The sequence below is a fragment of the Lutra lutra genome, chromosome 5 (assembly GCF_902655055.1).
Source record: "Lutra lutra chromosome 5, mLutLut1.2, whole genome shotgun sequence".
Classification (NCBI taxonomy): Eukaryota; Metazoa; Chordata; class Mammalia; order Carnivora; family Mustelidae; genus Lutra; species Lutra lutra.
In genome coordinates this window covers 8,923,912-8,946,965 of record NC_062282.1, presented here as the reverse complement: position 1 = coordinate 8,946,965, position 23,054 = coordinate 8,923,912, and the positions used below count along the sequence as shown (strand labels likewise).

General features: G+C 43.4%; 1 protein-coding gene and 1 long non-coding RNA gene across 5 annotated transcripts in view; one reads left to right on the top strand and one right to left on the bottom strand.

Annotated features, from left to right (window-relative positions):
- CTNND2 (catenin delta 2) overlaps positions 1 to 23,054 on the top strand; it is a 915,285-nt gene that overhangs the window by 642,472 nt on the left and 249,759 nt on the right. For all 4 annotated transcript variants that reach the window (XM_047730983.1, XM_047730982.1, XM_047730984.1 and 1 more), the window contains one exon: positions 16,282 to 16,414. In XM_047730983.1, the coding sequence (XP_047586939.1) occupies positions 16,282 to 16,414 (133 nt within the window). The remainder of the gene's footprint in view (positions 1 to 16,281; positions 16,415 to 23,054) is intronic.
- Positions 875 to 2,371, bottom strand: LOC125100647 (uncharacterized). The gene is made up of 2 exons (XR_007127618.1): positions 2,248 to 2,371; positions 875 to 1,226 (listed from the first exon to the last, which is right to left on the bottom strand). It is a non-coding gene; the product is annotated as an uncharacterized LOC125100647 (long non-coding RNA).

The following is a 23,054-nucleotide window of genomic DNA, read 5'->3' as shown; positions in this document are numbered from 1 at the left end:
GTATGATTAAATTCCTCCCTTGTGCCCACGCAGAGCCCGCCTTCCTTAACCATCGCTGAGAACCACAGCCATGGAAGGGAGGGGCTCTGCTTCCTGCAGCCAGTGCAGGCTATGGACTCCCTGAAACCCAAGGTGACCCATCTTCCTTCCAACAAACTGGGCAGGTCTCTCAAGTTCTCTGAACCACAGTCTCCTCACCTATGAAGTAGAGATAATCACGGGCCCTGCCTCACAGAGTCATGGGGAAGAAAACTTAATTGCCCACCAATGTTTATAGAACGATGACAAAGGCTTATTACTCTGTATATTTTTTAAAGATTTTATTTATTTATTTGACTGACAGAGATCACAAGTAGGCAGAGAGGCAGGCAGAGAGAGAGGGGGAAGCAGGCTCCCCGCTGAGCAGAGAGCCTGATGTGGGGCTCGATCCCAGGACCCTGGGATCATGACCTGAGCCAAAGGCAGAGGCTTTGACCCACTGAGCCACCCAGGTGTTCCTATTACTCTGTATATTAAAGTTGGTTAATGTATGTAAATTTTATAAATCCAGTCAAAGTTTTAGCTTTTTTGATTTATACAGGCATCATTTCCTGGATCCATTCAATGGAAGGCATTTTGCTGGCCATCAGAGGATCTTGATAGAAAATACTAAATAGTTTTGGGACGAGGTAATGTATGACACCAATAAATACAGATGAATATAATGTGAACACACTGAAGATATGGAAAGATAAGTGTTTTATACCAGACCTTGTTTAAAGAAAAGATCTGTTTTTAATTCCAACCAGCAGATTTTGATTGGCATAGCAAATCCCTATGGAAAACTTTAAAGAGGAAAACACTAAGATTAGTAGAATAACACAAATTAGGAAAATGTTTTCTATCTGGGTGGTGTTATTTATTGCACTTTAAGCAGAATAAATCTTTACAGACGTAAACCTCCAGACAGCCGATTGCATTTGACATCATAGTCATTAATTGAATGAATCCCATGTGACTTGGAAAAGCCAGAGAAATGCAGAACCTAATACATTTGGAAGAAATTAGGAGGAATGCACCCCATGTGGGACCAAGTAAAATTCAGAGACCAGGTCAGGAAAGAAAGGAGAAGGATTGTGTTTCAGAGCTGATGGAGAACGTTGATCTTTCTCCAGGTAAGACCACTCCTTCTCTGTTCCACCACCTGACTCTGGGTCCTGGAATCCTTGGAATGAGGTTGCGTGAAGCTGTAAACGGACAAAACATAAGAGAGATGTTTGCTTAAACATAATGTCATTGCTTTACCAAAGTCAGCAGCATAAAATGTTTCTGGGTCTTACCGATAATTTTCAAAAGATACGAGCTCTGATTCAAAGACAGAAAGCCATTGCCCTTGAGACATACATAATGGACGTGGGGTTGGTGCTAAATTAAATGAATTTTATCTTCTGATGAAATTTCTGAGGGATAGACGTGCATTCTAACTTCTAGTTGTTTGTAAAAATGATAATGAAAGGTGTTTGATTGGACTGTGCCGCCTCTTGGTGGGGAAGGTGGGTTTCAAAAGCCCGAATGTTAGTTCTGTCTCCATCCCTTGATTGTCTCTGCAATCGGGCAAGTTGCTAAGGCTTCTGTGCCACAGAATAGGGGATCTGATGGGATCTGATGGGACCACCCTTGGGCGGAATGTGGTGGGTGTGAAGCGGGCGAGGCCCCCAGGGCCGTGGGGGGCACAGAGGACTCACTTGACAAATGGGAGCTCCCACCATGTTGACTTCTCCTCGTACTAACGAAAGTCAGGTCAGTGCTTACCGTAAAGTCCCGTTATTACATCTGTAATTCCAGCGCACACCGATCTAGAGCACCTATTACATTCACCTGAGAACGGTCTTCACGTCACTGAACTTGTTTGCTTTCTGTGGGCCTCGTGTTTCTCACATGACCTCTTTCTCTGCAATCTAAGACCATAGAGCCCCACAAACCCGGGAGAAAAGGCTGGAAGTGGGTATGAGAGAGGTCCCTTAAAATTAAGTTCAAGAAGGAAGACCTTGGGGCGCCTGGGTGGCTCAGTTGGTTAAGCAGCTGCCTTCGGCTCAGGTCATGATCCCAGCGTCCTGGGATCGAGTCCCACATCGGGCTCCTTGCTCATCAGGGAGCCTGCTTCTCCCTCTGCCTCTGCCGGCCATTCTGTCTGCCTGTGCTTGCTCTCTCTCCCTCTCTCTCTCTCTGACAAATAAATAAATAAAAAAAAAAAAAAAGAAGGAAGACCTTGACAGTCATTTCAGACAGTGAAGGGCATACCAGATGTAGTCAGTGTTTTCAGTAATTGTGCTTGCCACCAAAACGGGATACTTTTGTTGAGAACATCACATCCCATCCTACTGTACTCTTGCTAAGGTAAAAGAGAGAGAGAGAGAGAGAAGGCAAGCTACATGCTGGTGCCTTCCCCGAATTCCATTGTAAGCATTGGTTAACTAGGTAAGGAACCATTAAGGAATGCTGTAATTTAGGTCCTTAAAAGTCCTAAAACACTACCTTTCCAAACACTTACCAAAGGAAAAACTGTTACAAAGGAGGAAGAACCTTTTCCCAAATGACCAGAGTTTATGTTCACTGAACCTAACTACTGTTTCGCTTCATTGAAATCCTGAATTTAAATCTTACAAGATAAAACCTCTGGCCGTTAACATTGGGAAGGACCTTCATTTGCCACTATTCCCAAACCACATTCCAAGGTGGCCCGGGACAACCAGGCAAACTCAGAGGGGCTCCTCCAGAGAGTCTCTGTTTTCAAGAGAAAGAAGCTCTCTGCCGGACACCAAGAGAAACATGAGCTCGAGTTAGTGACAGTTTCAAAATTCTGTTCTGCCAGTGTTCCTTTTGATGACGTCATAACCGTGCAAACCTTCCATCCAGAGCATCACGAACGATTTACAGAGGACCCCATGAGCCAAGCAAGTTTGGGAGCCTCTCCAGTTACATCAAGTCAGTCTCTGCCCAGTTTCTGTATTCTGTCCCTTCCCACGACGAAAACATAAATGTGCTCAACAATTAGATATTAAATGAGCATTCTTCAAGATCCAAGTGATTTGTTTCCTTGTGGCTTCAGTTCACAGCTGTGGATGGAACTTAAAACATTCTGCTAGGGAATAAAGAAATGCTTAATGAAGAACTCATAATTCTTCATTAGTAAAAAAAGATAAAAGAAATGTTGTGGCACTTTTATTATTTGCATAAATAAGACTAAACTTATCTGCCCCTTGCTCTTTTTTCCAGTAATCAGACGTATTCCATCAGCCTTGTCGGCCATCCTGCCCGTTTTAAATTATAAACGTCTATGGCAGCCATAACAGAAAATATCTTTAACCTCACTGCAAACTTTTCAATTAATTTTCAAATTAATCACAGCCATTCTGCTGAGAGGTAGGCAGACACAGAGGTGATAAAAGCCGAGTCTAAGACTTTATCAATGGATAGAAATTAAAGGTAATGGGATACTGTTATCTGGAAATGAATACCATCTCTCTCTCTCTCTCTCTCTCTTTTAATGATGGCACTTTAAAAAGAAGCTTGCTAATGCATTCATTTGCACAGATACGGAATCTTCCACGATAGTGGTATACAGCTGCTCTGTCCGCATTCTTTTACCCATGACCTGCAGGGACTACCAATGAAACTCCGTTGTTGGTGATCTTATTCAAAATGCAGAGTAAATATGTATGTATCCCCTCCACATTTTATATTTAGGAAAATCCAGACACAAAAGTAAAGTAGAATATGGCAAAAGAAAAATGCCTGCACGTGGGATGCCTTTGGATTTAATGTCTAGACACGAGAAATACGTGTGGATGGCCACTGGTCAGCGCACTTCTCTTTTTCTAGTATGAAGACTGTGCCCGAGTTCATTCATAGCTTCTTTATGCTTCCTCTAAGGGCAAATTGAAGCAAACCTGTCTAGGTGTGTTTGGCTTGTGCTTTGACATAGGCGCTGGTGACTAACTGTTTGGAGTTGACCGCTTTGTGTTTTCCTTCTCTGGCAGCTAAACAGTGACTATGCCCAAAAGCTTCCCTCCCATTCCTGATGCATTTCAGCAGCAGCAACAATAGAAAAATGCAAAGAGATGCAACCCACGGAGTCACTTATCAGTATTTACATACGAGTGTCAGACTTGCTGTCTCTGAAATTTTAAATAACCAGCCAAGTATAACAAAAAAGAAAAAAAAAAAAAAGGTAGCCAGAGTGTGGCTTCATGGGGACAAAGCACCTGGCTCCTTCTCTTCTCTTCTCTTCTCTTCTCTTCTCTTCTCTTCTCACGTGTGGTTCTGGCATCATGTTGACAGGGTTCAACAACGCTGCTCTGATCCCCAGAATGCCACTTCTCCAGAGGCGGAAAGGAAGATTGAGCTCTGGCACCTTCGCTTCCTTTTCTGAGACCCCTTCCTTTTCTGAGTCTGCTGACTGGGCAGCCACTGGGAGCCAGGAGCTGGCCCGACACCCACAGCTGGCCCGAGTGTTCTTTTGAACAGAAACAATTTCACAGAACACCAGCATCACACAAGGCCACATTGACCTTGATGGGTCAAGGCAAAATCAAGACCCGTCCTTAGTCAGGTCTGAACATGGACCACACATTAATGTTGTCCACATCACATCCAGGCTGACTGGGATGTGTGACTGGCATGACGGCTCCTTCTTCACCAATCACAGTTTGAGCCTTGCTTTAGTCTTCCCTCCTAGATCTTTAAGAATCTTGAAGATACTGGGTCACATCCGGCAGCAGCCAATCCAGAACCAGCCCCTGCCCCAAAGTGGCTAGTGCAAGCCCAGATTCCCTAAATCTGCTCTAACACCCTCTTATGGAAATACCCTACCGTTCCATTTGGAGTGGGGGGTGGGGGGAGTGTTCTTTCTTGTTGTTAGGAACAATAAGGCCAATGTTGTTCAACCCCAGGTGTGATCCTGATGGTCTTCGTAGGATCACGTTGACCTGGCTAGTGATGTGATTTTTAAAGTTTACCCTTCCTGGGGTGCCTGGCTGGCTCCTTAGAGCGTGTGACTTTTGATCTTGGGACGGAGAGTTTGAGCCCCACATTGTGTATAGAGATTACTTCAATCAATCAATCAATCAGTCAGTCAATCAATTAATTTAAAAAAATTTTTAAAAAAGCGTACCTTTCTTGAATACCGTTCCCTTTTACCACATGATTCTCTGCTTATCAGTAAATTAATCCATTAGGCCATTAGAAAAAGGGTCTTCTTCCTTCTTAAATAACATGCTTTCTCTGTTAGATAAGTCTGCTCCCACATTATTGCCCACTATAGTCCAGAGGCAAAAATCAAGATTTGGAACTAGAGTCTGTGTGCATTGCCGAGCAGACTGATGGAGGAGGTATCTTGGCCAAATGTAACTGTGAATAAGCTTTGAACCTTGATAATTGACCACAAGGTTCCATGCACTAATTGGCTTGTGACCTTGGTCAAGTCACCAAATAGTCTGACCTGAGTTTCTCAGTCTACACAATAAGCATGGGAGATGCTAGCTGAAGTCCCTTGCGGTTCTGAAGTGTAAAGAAAAGCAAATAAACATGCATAAGGAAAGAAGACCGTCAGAAGGGCTTTAAAAGCAGCTGTGGCTTTTTTTTTTTTCCCCTAGAGAGAGAGTGGGGGAGTCAGGAGAGAGGGATAGAGAGAATCCCAAGCAGGCTCCACGCCCAGCCCAATGCGGGCTTCCATCTCACGACCCTGAGATCGGGACTTGATCCAAAATCAGGAATTAGATGCTTTACTGACTGAGCCACCCAAGTGCCCCAGTTCTGGCATTTTTTGAATTACATCTTTTATTTGATGTATGGTTATTGCTTACTAAGAATCTGTCTTCTCTGCTAAATTATAAACAATTTGAGGTCAGGAGTCAATATTCCTATCCCCAGGACCTAAAGCTTTTCCTGATTCATAAAAAGACTTCTTAAATACTCATGGAAGGTGACAGTACATGGGTAATATTTTCAGATGATTTGTTACTTCATTTTAAAGAATATCTTCAAACATCTTTCTCACTTGGTACTTCTTCTGGACCAAATTTTGTTAGATTCTTTTGAGATCTTCTTTAAAGGAAGTAACTCTGTTCAGTGTTATCTCCAATAAATTGAGTTGTCATTCTTTGAAGGACTAAAATAAGGTGACAAAGATGAATTGTATGTGTGAAACATGCTACCAGCATTTGCAGGACCAAAACCAACGAGTATCACTAGATACCACCACTGGACTCCGCTTAGCAATCACCCCTCAAATATATACTCACAGCTTCCTTTCTAAAGACTCCGAGATAGGTGCCGTGGACTATTTCTCACTTCCAGAATCATGGAGCCTAGCGTGCGGTCTTTGCAGATGGTGTTCTTGCTTATAGAATGTGTTTACTGGTATAATTATGGCTTTTATCAGAAGTTCAGAATTTTTCATAAGAATCATTAAAAGCTCCTTTTTAAAGATCTTTTTTCACAGAGAACTGTCAGATGATATCATTACCTAATTTATAAGAAAGCGTGCTATGTTCTATGATTTAGGCACAGTATATTTTTAGGTCATTTTAAATTTTATTTAATATTACGTTTTCTTTAATACATATAATAAAACTTTTTTTTAAGATTTTATTTATTTATTTGACAGACAGAGATCACAAGTAGGCAGAGAGGCAGACAGATAGAGAGAGAGGAGGAAGCAGATTCCCTGCTGAGCAGAGAGCCCGATGCGGGGCTCAATCCCAGGACCCCGGGATCATGACCTGAGCCGAAGGCAGAGGCTTTAACCCACTGAGCCACCCAGGTGCCCTATAATAAAACTTTTTGAGGGTGATCAAGGCCTTTCTGGCCTTTTCTCAAATTCCTAATCAATGGTGGGACAAAATCCCGATCGCTGCCGGTATTGACAAAGTAAACACCGTTGCTCTAGAAACCTAGACTCACACACTCCTCACCTGATCTGTGAGCATCAGATCCCTCCCTGTGTTCCCTCTGGAGGTTCACAGGTCCAGGTGATTTTTTTAGGAAATATTGCAGGCTATTAATTTTAAAATGGGTACATAGGCATAGAATATAAACATTTTCCATTAAGTCATTATGGCTTACAAGGAAAAGTTTATGGTACTAATTTGTCCTTTGTTCCCTTGGGCTGTTACCACCATACACAGCCTGTTAGAATTTGCAGAGCAACTAAATGCTTATATGTAGGAGGTTGATTTTTCATTGTGGAACATATTTTATTGAAAAAGTCTAGTTGTGTTCACAGATAAAAAATAGTGTTTTGAATTTTATTGATACTGAATAGGTATTACAATGTAATTGATAATATTCTTTGCAATCTAACGGACTATTAGAATATTGAGGCCCTTAATAGAAACAGAAATTCCCTGGTACTTAAAATACATGAGATTTAAAATGATAAATAATAGCATAAATTTTTGCTAATCATTTCTCATTGTTTCCCCCCTTGGTCCTAATCAACTGAACTCTGAGAAAAGGCCCATTGCTCAGCTAAGATTTATTTAAGGGCCTCTCACCTCCTGTCTGACATGCCCCACACATTCCTGCCTGAGGGTCTTGTCACTGTTTTCCCGTTCTGGAACATTCCTTCCACCCAGGACCACCTCCAGAGTCAGCTTCTCAAGGAGCTGACCCATAGCCATAGTATTCACAGTAACAACCCCCACCTAGCCCATGGGTCGTAGCTTGGGGCGCGAGCGTGCATATACCAGTACTGCCTCTGTCTGCTTTATTTTTCCCCTTATGCTTGTATTAGTGTCCTGTGGCTGCTGTGACAAAATACAACAAACAAGGTGGCTTAAAACAGAAATTAATTCTCTAACAGTTGAGGAGATCAGAAGTCAAGTCAAGGTGTCAGCAGAGTTGGCTCCTTCCAGAGGCTCTGAAGGAGAGAATGTTCATGCCTCCTTGCTTCCTGTGGTGCTGGACAACCCTTGGCACCTGCTGGCTTAGAGCCACATCATGCCAGTTCCTGCCTCTGTCTGGACATTGCCTTCTCCTCCCTGTTTCTCTCTGTGTCCTCTTACGTGTCATATAAGGACTCTGTCATTGGATTGAGGGTCTGTCCTCATCTAGTAAGATCTCCTCGTGATACGTAATTACATCTGTAAAGACTACTTCAAATAAGGTTCCTTTCTGAAGTCCCATGTGGACATGAATTGTTGAGGGGACACTATTCAGCCCAACACATGCGACAAATAATATATTTTGCATTTAGTAAATTGCCAATCGCCATAAGAAAGTCGTTTCCAAGGACTGGAACTTTCACCATGTTCAGTATTGGATCTCCAACAGCTGGGGGCACAGTGGCCCCTCAGCGAGCAATGGCTGGAGTAGTGAGTGGTGTAGAGCTGAATCCTCGGACAGAGCCGGAAGCCAGGCAGCGGGCAGGAATATGGTGGGGTGTGAGGGCTGCTCAGGCTCCCAGAAATAAGCCGTAGGTCAGAGAGGCGGCGGATTCAAGCAAACAGCTGAGAGACGGTGGTTGGTGAGTCACAGTATATCCCGGACCACCCACGATCACAGGGAGGACTCCCAGAGGCAGGAGTTGGAGGTGGTGCCTCTTGGGATGACCCAGGCAGCTCCCTCCGCCTTCCTGGAGTCTCGCCAGTGGCGTGGTCTCTTGTCAGCTTAGAAAGGCCACGTCTGCGTCTGGTTTCCTGGGGCTATAACAAATTAACAGAAAATTAATGATTTACAATAACACACACCAATCCTCTCACGCTCCTGAAGGCCAGAAGTCTGAAATCAGGTTCCCTGGGCCGTCATCAGCGGGTCAGTAGGGCCATGCTGCGTCCTGAGGTTCTAGAGGAAATGCCTTGTCCTTGCCTTTTCCTCCTGGAACTGCGCTGCTTACATTTTGCGGCTCCTGGGCCCTGCCTCCATCCTCCCAGACAACAACATAGTTTATGTCAGTGGTATGTTGCCTTCTTAGTCCACGCAAAGTCCATGGTGCCAAATAAGGTAGCATTTCACGGGTTGCAGGGATAAGAACCCGGGTCCCTTGGGGGCCCTTAATCAGCCTACCACGGTATCCTAACCGGAGACCAGCCACAGATACCGGGACAAGTATAAGGAGTCCCAGAGTCTTCCTTCCTGATCTCCCAGTGCGGGAAGCAGTGGGATCCTGTGGTCCCACTTAACTACAGGAATGGCCCCTTCTGTCTCCTATGAACTTCTCTGCTGATGGCAGGCCTTCTTGGAAGGAGAGAGTCAAATTTGAAACAAGCATGTACACTGACCTTGTGCTCCCAACATTTGATTTCTCCCTCTTTTCGTACTTGATTTTTCATATGTTTTATGATATCATCATAGATGATTTGTGTGAGTTGCCTCAATAGTTCGTGAAAAGAGAAGGTATAATTAGTCATGCAGATCATAGATAAAAGAGGATCGCCCTCACCGGGGAAGAGTGGCTGGGAGGTCCCTGAGGGTATCCAGTCCGTGGGAGCAGAACGTGTCTACGAGCTGTATTGCTGCTCCACGAGGAGAAAAGTCGAGAAATCATGGTTGAGTGAATTAATGCTTATGATGCTGTTTGGGGAATTACACGTTCCCCAAATGTCAAGCTTGGAGAGAGCCATTTTTTCCTAAAAACTAAAGCGATTGAGCTTGTTTTCTAGATAGTCCTAATTCCAAGGCTGCTGTTTATTTAAAAGCTAAGATGTGCTGTTTAAATATGATAAACCACAGAGGGCAGCTTTTGGTGTGCTATCAAATAGCCAGGAGCGAGGACGAAGGCTTTGATGCTTCCATGTGTTTCTCGCCGCATAAGATCTCCTTTGTCAACAATTAAAATATCTCCATTTTGTTGTAAAAATTTCTACCTATCTGACTTTCTTCAGACCACCAGCTCCACTCCCCCAACCTTATCATCAAGACCAAAATCGAAAACAAAACAGTTGGTCTCACGGCTCTGGAAGCAAAAGTTCAAGCCAATAGGGTCTTTAAAACTTTTGGTTAGAGTTCCAAAGTTTACAAATGGCGGGGATTTTCTTACCTTTAAGCAATGTCCAGACAGCCCTGTCCCAGTGGAAATGTCATGACCCTCCAACACTAAGAACCGAATTGAGGCATGTTCCTCTGATTTTTGCTAGAAAATCAGATCTTGAACTCCCAAAGACTCTGGTTGTCCAGAGGCTCTTTTCAGTGAGGAAGTAAACTTGCTAAAATGTTGTGACAGTGTATCAACTTTTCAGTTTCTCTGCCAGCCTATCATAGAAACGGATTTCAAACTGTTTGCTATTTAGCTCTAAGCTGAGTGCTTGTAATTTTAACAGCTCAGATAGTCCATATAAGAGTGAGGATTTTGTCACAATATTGTTGGTCTATGTGACAAGTTTTAATGGAGAAAAGGTTACATTTGCATATTCTCCAGTTCCATTAACATTTCGAAAGTGAAGCCCAGTCACAAACGAGAGAGTTATGTGTTTGCTCCAGTAGAAAATGGTAGATGGTTCTTATTTCTTGTTCTTCTCTTCTAGTTGTCTATAATACTGGACTTTTCTCAAGGGTCCACACTGCATGCCGAGCATTGCTCTAAGGAGTTCATATATAATATTTCTGATCATCCTATCAATCCTCTGTGGTTGGAATTATTACATCATTATGAGAGATGGACCCAATGAACATTTACTCCAAACAAAGAACGTGCCAGCCAGTGGATATCCAGCAGCAAATCAGACACAGAGGGGAGGGGCCCAAGGTTACAGAGAGAGTTCATGGTAGAGCAGGATTGGAACCAACCCTGACTGCATCCAAAGAACTTTTGCCCACCAGGGTACTCTGCTGCTGGAGGGCGATCGGGGGCAAAAAAAAAAAAAAAATCATTTCAAAATGGCACCTTTGCATTAACAATTTTTACAACAAGCTAAAGTAGTGTCTGTCTTTATCCTTATGTTCCTTCAAGTAAGTATCAATAAACACCATCAGTAAATGGTTATTTTTTAAAAATTAAATGGTATTGTATAAATTTCCAAAATACAGATGAATTTCCTTTAGAGCAGTCTTAGGGTAACTATCTCTAGTATATTTCCAGCTGTCAATACCTTACCAACCACTTTCACATTTATTAGTTCATGTGTCATTTAAGACCATATCCCATGAAATAGGTGGTGTTATTTGCTGTATTCGATCCATGGAAATCAAGACCAGCAAACACTGGGGGGCTCTCCTGTATTTATGGGCTAGAAGGGAGAAAGTCAGATGTTCCAGTTCTAAACACTTTCTCAGTTAATTTTGACACCAAATTCTGGGTCCATTCTACTAAAATAATCAAGGAATGAAAGACTTACAACATGCTTACTCAGCACGAGGGGTCAGATCCAGTCTGTGTTTAGACCAGAGTTTCTCAAGCCTGGCTCTCATGACAGTTTGGGGACAGATAAGTCTTTGTTGGGGAGGGTCATCCTGTCCATGGTGGGCCATTGAACAGGATTCCTGGCTTCTCCCCTCTGGATGCCAAGAGTATCTTCCAGTTCAGTTGTGACAACCAAAATTGTCACCAAGCATTGCCAAATACTCCTGTGGACACTTTTTAAAACATATTTCTTTTTGAGACATTGTCTTTTAAAAATCCCCTGGTCAGACATTATTTCACAGCACTATCCCAGCAGGCAACATAGTTGGGGAGTTAAATTTATCTATTTGAAAGCAGACTGCTATTGTTATTTTGTCTCCACCACTTAAGTTTGTACCATCTGTGAGTCAAATTTCGTCCTCCGTAAAATGAAAATAAACCACATAAGACTACTTAAGGATGAAAGAGTTAAAGGTGCAAACAGGGAACCATGGCAACTGACGTTTAGTGCGCTCACATTATTACTTAAGGTGATTTTTCTGGCTGTTCCATAAGCCAAAACAAACCTAGTATTTCTTAGCTTTCTTCTTCACAATCCTGACTACAGACCAGAACCAGAATGTTTGTATTTAAATGAAAGGCCCTTTATGATCTCATCCTGGACTTGCTTTCCCCTTTGTCCACCCATCCCCTCTCCCAGTCAGCCCTCCTTCCCACAGCCTGTTCATAGCCATGCCCCAGCCAGGCTGAGCACACATCTTTCCCAAATCCGCCAGCCCCTCCACGAGCCCATGTGTCCACCCGTACTGCTCCTTCGTTGGTATTTGTCTTTTCCAGAGCTTGTCTTATGAATCCTTGAGGATTAAGACCTTATGTGAAGAAATCATATCATATACCAAACTCTGGCCCAAATGAGATGAATGTTTTATTTCCTCTGGGCCTCTGGTTCTTTCCCTGGAGTCTCTCTCCATGGGCAACAAAAAATCCAAACAATCTCATTGAAGTGAAAAAAACCATTCCAGAAAAAGAGACTTCAATATGAATCATTCCCTAAACTTTGTGGGGAGGGGTGCTCCTTTAGCATCTCTCTTGTGAAACTTAAGAGAACATTTGAAAACATTAGTATCCTCTTCGACCGTACCCACTGCCATGGCTGAGGCCGGGGAATGCCAGTTAGAAGAAACCAGAAGCAAATGTCCTGGACGTATCACCCACTCCAGCCCAATTCCTGGAAAGCTGGTTTAGGCTGGGAGACATCAAGTCATTTTAAACACTAACTTACTGTTGTCTTCAGTCTTTACCTGGCCTTCTGACCTCTCTTGCCCCCTTTCACTTGGTCCCAGAGTACCCCCCCAGAACCCCACTTTCACACAATCAGGACATGGTGGCTCCAGGAATTCCTTCACACTGTGGAAAAATCATTTTCCCCATGGAGCTTACAACAGAGAGAGTATGGGAGTGGGAATTAGTCACAAAAGTAATGGAAGAGAATTTCAGACAGTCCTGAGTATTGTGGATAAAATAGGGCAGTAGGTAAGATGACTCCAGGGGACAGGCCTGTTTGGCTGGAAGTTTCCAGGAGTTGCCCTCCAAGACATATGACCTGTGACCTAATAGAGGCAAGAGAACACCAGGCAAAGACCCGAGGCAGAAGCCTCCCAAAAGAACCAGGATCTTGAGAGGGGGACGGGAGTGCCATTCTCAATAGGAAGGAAACTCTTTGGGGAGGTTGGGCTGGCAACTCAGAAGAGGGAAGAGTCCCCTGTGTGGGCCTCCCAAGCCCCATGGAGGAGTCAGCTTTTTTCCTAGGTGTAATGGGAAGCTGATGGAGTGTTTAAGACACAGAGATATGAGACTGATACATAATAAAGATTGCTCAGATGGGCAACATGGAGAACAACGGTGTGTGTGTGTGTGTGTGTGTGTGTATGTGTGTAGAGGCGTGTCAGAGGAAGGGAGAACATTCCAGAATGACCAATTGGCCAGGGAAATGACCTCAGTAGAACAGAGAGGTAACACTCTCCCTGCCAAGATGCCTTCTTCACTCATTCCTTTGTGCTTTCATTCCTTCAGAGCCCATTTATGTCATCTTTGTTTTGTTCCAGGGCTGCCTTATGTGCTAGTTAACAAACATGACCATAAAGTTGTGGCCCTGGCCTCCTGGAACTTACCACAGGGTGGAGAGGGGGTAGTGCTTGGTCACAGTCCACAACACAGCCAGGGCACTCCCACCAGGACTGTGTGGAAGGGACTCACAGAGGGCTTTGCTGAGGAAATCACAAAGAACCCAAGGCTCTGCATTTGAGTGAGAGGCCCCCAGAGCCAAGACCATTCCAGATGGCAGGAGCAGAGGTGGGAGAGAGCACCACCCAGCTGTCAGCCAGTGTGGCCTGTGCAGGGAGCCCAGGGAGGCCATGGAACACAAGGCTGGTGAGGTGGGAGATGGCAGATCCAGCAAAGCCCGGCGAGCCATGGGAAGAGCCTTGTCTTTATGCCAACGACACTAAGAACCAATGAGGGGTTTGAAGAAGGGAAGTGGCACAGTAAGGTTTGGGTTTTTGCCTATTTAGATACCTTAGAGAGGAAGAAGGGTGGGTGGAAGGTGACTGGCTTGGTCAGTGCAGTGGAAGGTGAGGAATAGATTTGGGAAGAGTGGTGGGGTAGAGGGGATGTCTGGGGTTCTGGAAGTTACCAGCAGAGGCTGACAACAGCCTTGCTTTTGACCAAGAATGGAGAGATTAGACCCTCCTGGACACACGATTCTTTAGAAAGTTAATCTGTTATGAGTTTGGGCTGTGTGTGTGTGTGTGTATGTGCACACGTGTATATTCATGCCTTTCCACAGATGAACCCATGTGCATGCATCCGTGCTGCCCAAAGACTAGAGCTCTTGTTCAAAAGACACTATTGATATATGCCATATAAGCCTTGTCGAGCAGGGTGCCTGGGTGACTCAGTTGGTTAAGCGACTGCTTTCAGCTCAGGTCAAGGTCCCGGTATCCCGGGATCGAGCCCTGCATGGGGCTCCCAGCTCCGTGGCGGGGTTGGGGGGGGCCTGCTTCTCCCTCTGACCTTCTCTCCTGTCATGCTCTCTCTCACTCTCTCTCTCTTCTCTCTCAAATAAATAAATAAAATCTTTAAAAAAAAATAAACCTAATAGAAGGATTATTATCTGGTCAATAAAACAGGCTGAAATGAATTCTTTGCTAATCACTTTCTAATAGCACAGGCACACCTGAATTCATCTTAGCCATCAAGGGTCTATATTACACTGCTAATCTGAATTTGTAGGTATTCTGTAGATTTTTATTTTATTTGAACAAAGAATAGAATTTCAGTTGGCTGCTCTTCTAAGCAGAGGGACTGTGCTCTCTTGATGTTGCCGAGGTGGTTTAGATCATACAAGAGAAGGAAATTAAATTAAAAAGAAGAAGAGGCTTCCTGTGTTTCAATCCATAATTGTTTTTTTACTTTGATCACATAGCTAAAAAGTTTTAGTAGTTTGCCTACTACTATCAGCAATCACTTATGGATATTTTGTAGTGGAGATACTACTGTCCTTTATGTCCTTTTGGAGAATATGTGTGGCTGTCTAAAATGTTACATGAATTTATTAAATACTTAATGCACATTCAGTTGAATGCTGTTTTTTTTCCAATAAAAACTGAGCCAAATCCAAAGGAGTCCTGTTGCCTATTGTCTTCAGAGCCCGTAAAGGCAGTGCTAACACGATTCAGGTTTGCTGGACAACCTCTGCTAGTTGTGATAAAGGGAAGATAAAGAGAACAGGTTAAAATCTATGAGGACACTTTTAACCTTTGTCTGTTCCTTCTCTGCCCCATTTTTCATGACTTCTCTTCTCAGATGACAGCACTGACCTGGTATCAACAGGATGTACGCTTTTAAGTTGTTTTTCCAGGAGTAGAGTGGCTATTGTAAAGCCATCTCATTTCTCTCCCGCCCTCTCCGTTGGATAAATAGTACCCTTCTGTGGCATGTGGGTCAAGTTTTTATCTGTGGTCTCAGAGGTTGCTTTTTTATTTCTCTGTTAAAAATTAGTTCCTTGCTGCGGGAATGGAATCCCTACAGTTGGCCTGGTTACCTCCGTGTCCTAGAGGGCCGAGCTGATTTATTTCATAAAACAATATTCCTTTACATAATGGTACCATCAATCTTGTGTTTTAGGATGGACTTAAATGTCTCAGAGAATATTTGTTACATTAAATAAACAACCAGCTTCTTGGAGTAGCTCAGATGTGAAAAGGGGAATACAGGAGAAGACTGTGTAATGCAAAACACTGATGATTAACATTGTATGGATAGACCTAACTCTTGAATTTCCTTTTATGACATCTTCCTGTTGCTCTCCTTTTATCCTGAGAGAATTGATTATGGAATCTGTTTATTTTTCTAGAAGAGATTATGAAAACAGTAGGAACAATACTAATCATAAAAATAATAAAGATGGTGTCAAGTGCTATCACAACATTTTGGTTTGGACCCATCCAGTTATATATCTCTGGTCTGGTAATTTAGCTAAATGCTGCACCTGAATCAGACCATTGAAATCATATATTAGGAAATTAACATGACCTTGTAAATTCTCCATTTAGGCCCCAATAAAAAATGTATATATTAATAAAATCATGTGACACTTTAAGTCACTTTTTTGGTAATCTTTGTAAACATGTAACTTTAGTTGATACATTTAAGAGTTCATATGTATATATGTATATATATTCTACATATGATACATATGTGTATACACATATACACGTCCAAGCCATCTACTTACAGAAGACATTTCCAGTGCTTTCAGTGGGTATGTGTGTAAGAAGACCAGAACCACCATTTGTGAAATAGTTTCTCATAAACTCTTAAGTGCATTTCATAAATAGGTTAATGGTGTGTTAACATCATGGGAAGATTCCTCTCTCATGTTCTCCTGCCTTCCTCTTGTTCAGAGAATTTGGATGGAGAGACCCGGAACTGCCGGAAGTGATTCAGATGCTCCAACACCAGTTTCCTTCGGTCCAGTCTAATGCTGCAGCCTACTTACAACACCTCTGCTTTGGAGACAATAAAATTAAAGCTGAGGTAAGCACTCATTGGATTCAGACATGCCTGGTGGCAGACTCATCATCCCCGAGGTCTTACAGGGTAGTGTTGAAATGGGAAAGAAGAAGGAAAACTCAAGGTCTGTTTCCAAAGTTTAGATCCATATTTAAAACTGAAATGGCAATTTCTCTCTAATTAATTGGCATGTGTATACATATAATCTTCTTTTTTAATATTTGAATACTGAGGAGTAGGTGACCCAAGGTCACTGCGAACATTAACACTAGACTTTCTGTGGGATTTGCCTCCCTCCTCCCGATTCCATCTCTGGAGTTATCTCTGCCTTGAAATCTTCAAGAAATACAAAGCAATCTTACTTTACAAAATTACTACAATCAACCTACGGTATCATCTGTCCTTCCTGGAAAACTCACTTAGAGGAGGAGAACTTTAGGCAATAAACAAGCTTTGTGCCATAATCAAGAATTTTGAGCCATTTACAAAAGTACTAGTGAGTGTAATATGGATATATATGGTCCATGAACGAGCATATTGTCTGTGTCCATTATGTAAACAATTGTTCACGTGCTTTGGTACTTGGAATATTTTGTATAATTTTGCCGCATGATGCTTCTGGAAAAGCAAAGGGGTCAGCATAGCTAACTCTGATTTTTTTAGACAAGGGACAAGTGTTTGCGTATAAGCTGCTGAATAATCAATTTTTTGAAAAGATTTGCTAAGCTATAAAGAGTCATCTCCATAGCATGGAAGCAATTTTGAGGATGAGTTGAAATTAGTTTAAGAGTGGAAAGAAGAACTTTGGAGATAAAATTGCAATTTATTATAGATGTTGCTTGCTTGCACTGGGATAGAAATAGCCTAACAGCTTTTCATCGTTTCTGTCTGTCTTCCACTGGGACTCAAAGGACTTACCAGAAAAGTCGCCTGTCTTTGTGGATTGAATATAGGGCAGTGGTTCTCATTCAGGTGTGATTTTTGCCCAGCTGACAACATCTGGAAACATTGGCGGTTGTCATGATTGGTGAGGGCTGCGGTGGGCCGGGTTAGGGCCACCGGAACACCCTAAAGTTCACATGCACGGGGCAGCACCCACGACAAAGAATCCTCCAGTCCCAAAGGTCAACAGTGCCAATGTGGAGATAAAGAAAAATATTATTTATCTAAGATGCATTTAAAAGGTCAGAAACTGCTATCACAATTATATAAAATGATGTAAAAATAAATTAAGGTTACACAGCTTCTGTCCAGATGGAAATTTTCTCAGTCCTTCTATGCCTTTAATAGAAAACAGAATAGCCACTCAAAGTGCCAGACAGATTTTTGATTAGGGGATTACATACCATCATTTTTGCAACATTACATACCATCACAACCTCAAGGGCTTCTTGAAAGGCCTCGGAAGCGTTTGATTCCATGGTTAACATCAGGTTGGATCCAGGAGTATTGTGAGACCCCCACCAAAGTGAGAACATGGTTCTGAAGTCAAGACTGTGGCCACCATGCATACACCCATAATGTATGAAAAGGATTGAGAATGTGAGTATGGATTACTCACATAATGAGGCTTGTTGGAGTGGTCTGGGGGGCGGGGAGGCTCCCAAGCAGGACTAAAATTGACTTGAGAGCCAGAGAAGAAGTTGGCTTGGGTTTTTATGATGATTGGGGGTGGAGCCAGGGTGAGGGTTCTCCCATGTGGCTCGGGACTGGTGTGGTTTGAACTTCCTACTGAGGCCAAAGGAGGAAGACTCGAGCTTTCTTCTCACCTCGCTCAGATGTGGGCAGAGGGAAAGTGAGAGGCTTGAAAGTTGTCAGAAGCCAAACATCTCAACACAGAGTCTGAATCTTTATTATCAAGAGTCATATAGTCGGTTAGACAGTATAGACGTTGGGAAGTCACTGGTCCCACTGGTGTCTCCATGATCCTCAGACTGGCCTTGAAGCCTCTCATTGGCACGGACACCCAGTGGCTGGCTGTGGACTTGGGCGTCAGTCCCTGGGGCCGACAAGACAAGGTGCAGTGGAGGGGGGTGGGGGAGTGACTGGCACAGAGTCCCTGTCACACAGACACATCTTGCAGACTTGCTTCCCCGCTCACCAGCTGTGCCTCCTTGAACAAGCTGATTGTCCTCTCAATCCTCAAAATAGCGATACTGAAACCTCTGTTGCGAAGTCTTTGTGCGAACTACACAACTTAATGTATGCAGACCACTTAGTGCTCCCATATTCATTCCCCCATTCGTATTCTTTTTTGGCCAGGAACAGAGAACATTCCAGTTACTTTGTGTCTTTTTTTATGTTCATCTTAAGTTCCTTTCTTTTACTTTATTTAAAATACCAGTTATTGTATTGTATGTCTGTGTGGGCACAAGTGTTTATTTTTCTGATTTCCTTCGCTGCGGGTGTCCTCAAGGCTGCTGGGAGGGTCCTGCAGCAGCTGGCACGTTACAGCGGTGGCTCATCTCACGGAGGTCAGCCCTTCACTGCACAGTCCTGCTCCCTGAGGGCTCCAGACACAGCCAGGGCCTCATGGTAATCTTGTCCTGTCCCCTGGGAGGCTAGGATGAGGAAGTCGGGAGGAATGGTGTGGGACTGAGATCACCTGAGACCACGTGGGTAAAAGGAGAGTGAAGTTGGCAAAGATAAGCCAAAGGGACAGGGACGGTGCACACGCCTAAGTAAAGATTATTTATTTATTTATTTATTTGGGAGAGAGAGAAAGCAGAGTGGGTTGAGGGGCAGGGGAAGAGGGAGAAGGAGATTCCCCGCTGAGCAGGGAGCCCAACGCGGCCTGGATCCCAGGACCCCAGGATCACGACCTGAGCCAAAGGCAGACGCTTCACCCAGTGAGCCGCCCTACCCCCCCACCCCCCGCCGGCATCTAGCACACACCTAAATAAAACACCAGGTGAGCCATCTGGAGATTCCCTTTCTCACTCCTTCAGTCACATGGGTAGCTCAGGTGTGTATAGACACACACAAACTCACACACGCACACTTACACACACATTACCCCTGATAGGGACTTGGCACAGTTGTGTCTTAAGGTGTCATTCCAATTCGGGCCCCAAACCATTCGCGACGGTTCTCCCTTCGTGAAGGATGGCTGCCTGTCATGTTTTCATACATAGGTATTGATTTTTGTAATTACCTGTTGTTCAGATACTAATCCTGCAGCACTCACCTTGCTGGTGTGCTCTGGCTCCTAGCCTTCCAATCGCATTTTATTGAACTGATTTAGCTCTTCAGCCTACATTTCATTATTGGTATTGACTTTGCTCACACAATGGATAGACCATTGGACAAAAGGCAGAATTAAATCTCCTCTATGTGGAGGGTCATAAATCATGCCTTTCTACATTCCTCATTGCAGGGCTTTTAGGGTTTTCATGTAATGAAGCTAAGGAATTCAGCTCTGCTCCAAGTGATGCCTGATCTCATTGGTACAGAGTTGAGAATTCACTTCCGTAAATTAGCAGGTGAAAGCCCCGTCCCTAACTTTTCCCCTGGGTCTGGTGAACGCAGATTGGCCACAGCCCCCCAGGAGCAGATGGGGTCGAGGGGAGAGATCTGGGTTGGGCCAGTTGGCAACCACCAGTGACTAGGGGGTCTGCGCACACGGGGTGCACGGACCCAGGCCAGAACATTCAGTTACAAATGAGACAAACAGATATTCCTCAAAGAGCTCCGAGCCAGACTGAGATGAGATCAGAACAAAAGCAGTTGAGGAACCACTAACGACGCCTAGCGAAGGAGAAGGGGTAAGGATAGGGTCTGGACTGTTCCCGCAAACACACTGAGTTTGTACAGCTCATTATTATGGACCCCATGAGCATCTGATATTTGGGTGTCCTCCTGCTTCAGAGCAGAGACCTCAGTGGCCCCAATGGGTGTCGGTAATATTTGAACTATGTCTGCTACTACACTGACTCCTACATTGCTGGGAAGTCACAATCCATTGAGCTTTACATCACCTACAGACTTGTGAGACACAAAAAATTTGGAGAAAAACAAAACAAACAAAACCCCTAAACACTCAAAAACAAAACAAAACAAAATAAAACTTGCTCACATATATGTCCCACCAGCATCATTTAGGAAGTGCCTACATGATGATAATCTCTTAGCATTTTTCATAAATCCTTTCTTCATTCTTTCTGGGAATTCCTCAGCTAGGAATATTAAGAATACCCATTGATTTGGGGGTAATCCCAGGTACCTCTCATGGATTGTAATGCTTTGAGTTTGTTTATGTTCTGCCCTTGTGCGAGTTAGGATGGCACACAGGTGGGCACCCCATCCTCACACATGAACAATCACACACAGAAAAAGATCATGAGACACATGCTGTATGGCAGCATTCAAGTTCATTTGTCTCCTAGAAATTTTTTTTTTAAAAAGTATTTTTAGGGACGCCTGGGTGGCTGGGTGGGTTAAAGCCTCTGCCTTCGGCTCGGGTCATGATCCCAGGTCGTGGGATCGAGCCACACATCGGGCTCTCTGCTCAGCAGGGAGCCTGCTTCCTCCATTCTCTCTCTCTCTCTGCCTGCCTCTCTGCCTACTTGTGATCTCTGTGTGTCAAATAAATAAATAAATAAAATCTTAAAAAAAAAAGATAAAAAGTATTTTTGCAGTTTCAAGTGAGAAGAAGATTCTCCTTAAAATTCAAAATCTTAGCTATTTTAATTTACTTTATAATAAACTAACAGGGGTGCCTGGATAGTTCTGTCAGTGAAGCATCTGCCTTTGGATCAGGTCATGATCTCAGCGTCCTGGGATCGAGCTCAGCAGGGAGCCTGCTTCTCCCTCTCCCTCTGCCCCTCCTCCTGCTTGTGCTGTCTATGGCACACTCTCTCTCTCAAATAAATAAGTAAAATGTTTTTTAAAAATTAAAAAATAAACTAAGACGTGACATTTAATGGAATTTTAAAATTAATTTAATAAAAATTTTAAAATTTCAAGCAATTTTTAAATGTATGTTCTTTTAAGCAGAGGACCATTTCTTTAAACAGCATGCCGGTTCAACAGAACTGGAACTGTTTTGTAGGACTTTGTTATTAACTGACTGTGTCCCACTTGTCTGTGATGGAGGGGACCGCTGACCCCTGCTGATGAAGATTTTTAAGGTTTTGACCAGATCACCTCTTCTTATAGAAGTTTATTAAATTGGCTTTGACTACCAAATTTGCAGCCAAAGTGTTCGAAAATCTCACGCAGTAAACTTTTCGCATTGCAGTGATCAGCACGATTGCTTGAAGAAACCACTACTGATTTTACTCTCTTAACTCCGGGCTTAACTCTGGGGAGTCTCCTTAGCATCCTGACACCAATGAAGCTTTTTTTAATTTGTTGTTTTTAAAGAAGGGGCGTGTTCATTTCCAGTGGGAAAATAAAGGAATTTACCAAATCCTGTTTTGAGTTAGTAGGGGAACCGAATACTGATAATATATAGATGCTATTTTTTAAAAGATTTTATTTATTTATTAGAGAGAGAGCATGTGGGGAATGGTGCAGAGGGAGAAGGAGAAGCAGGCTCCCTGAGCTGAAGGCAGAAGCTTAACCCCACCGGGGCCACCCAGGCACACCCAGATCCTATTTTGAAGGAATCTAAAACCTACGGGACAGACAGTATAAACCAGGTAATATGACACCCTGTGTTAAGCACAACGGAATACCCCCCACCCCAGCATGTTAACAAAAGGCTCAAAACCAAGCCTGGGGAGTCAGAGAAAGCGCCCTCCTTCCTAAAGTGATTGCATTGAATTTTAAATTAGAAGATCCCTAGGGCACCTTGGTGGCTCAGTGGGTTAAAGCCTCTGCCTTCGGCTTGGTCATGATCCCAGGGTCCTGGGATCGAGCCCTACATCCGGCTCTCTGCTCAGCAAGGAGCCTGCTTTCTCCCTCTCTCTGCCTGCCTCCCTGCCTACTTGTGATCTCTCTCTGTCAGATGAATAAATAAAATCTTAAATAAATAAATAAATAAATAAATAAATAAATAAATAAATTAGAAGATCCCAGAAAAATGTAGGCTAAGCCATATCCACTTAGAATTAACAGAAGAGGGCTTGGATTTAAGAATATCAGTCCCTCGGGGAGTGTGTGTGTGTGTGTGCACATGTCCATGTAGTTGCAACATCTTTATACCATTTACATTAATCTGTTTTTCCAAATTAGCACTATCTTTCTTGAGTGATGATAACAGAGATTAGTTTTTCTTTCCTTTTTCCTTTCTTTCTCTTCTCTTCTCCTCTCCTCTCCTCTCTTCTCCTTCCTCTTCCTCCTCTCCTTCTCCTTCTTCTAGAGAGAGTGAGGGATGGGGGGTAGGAGCAAAGGGGGGATGGGGAGAGAGTTCCAAGCAGACTCCACGCTGAGCGCAGTGCTCAATCTGAGGACCCAGAGGTCACGACCTAAACCTAAACCAAAACCAAAACCAAGAGTCGGACGCCCAACCAACTGTGCCCCCAAGGTACCCCAGAATTTGTTTCTGTATATATGCATATGATCCCCCTTCCCCATAATTTTTATTTTATTCAGAGTGATTTAGAACATTCCATATGTTAAGAAAAATTTGACTTGTTCTTGTCTACTACACTTAAAGAGCTTCGTAATTTCTATTTTATCTTGGTTCTTTCTACCTCATCTAGTTGAAGAGAAGGTGTAT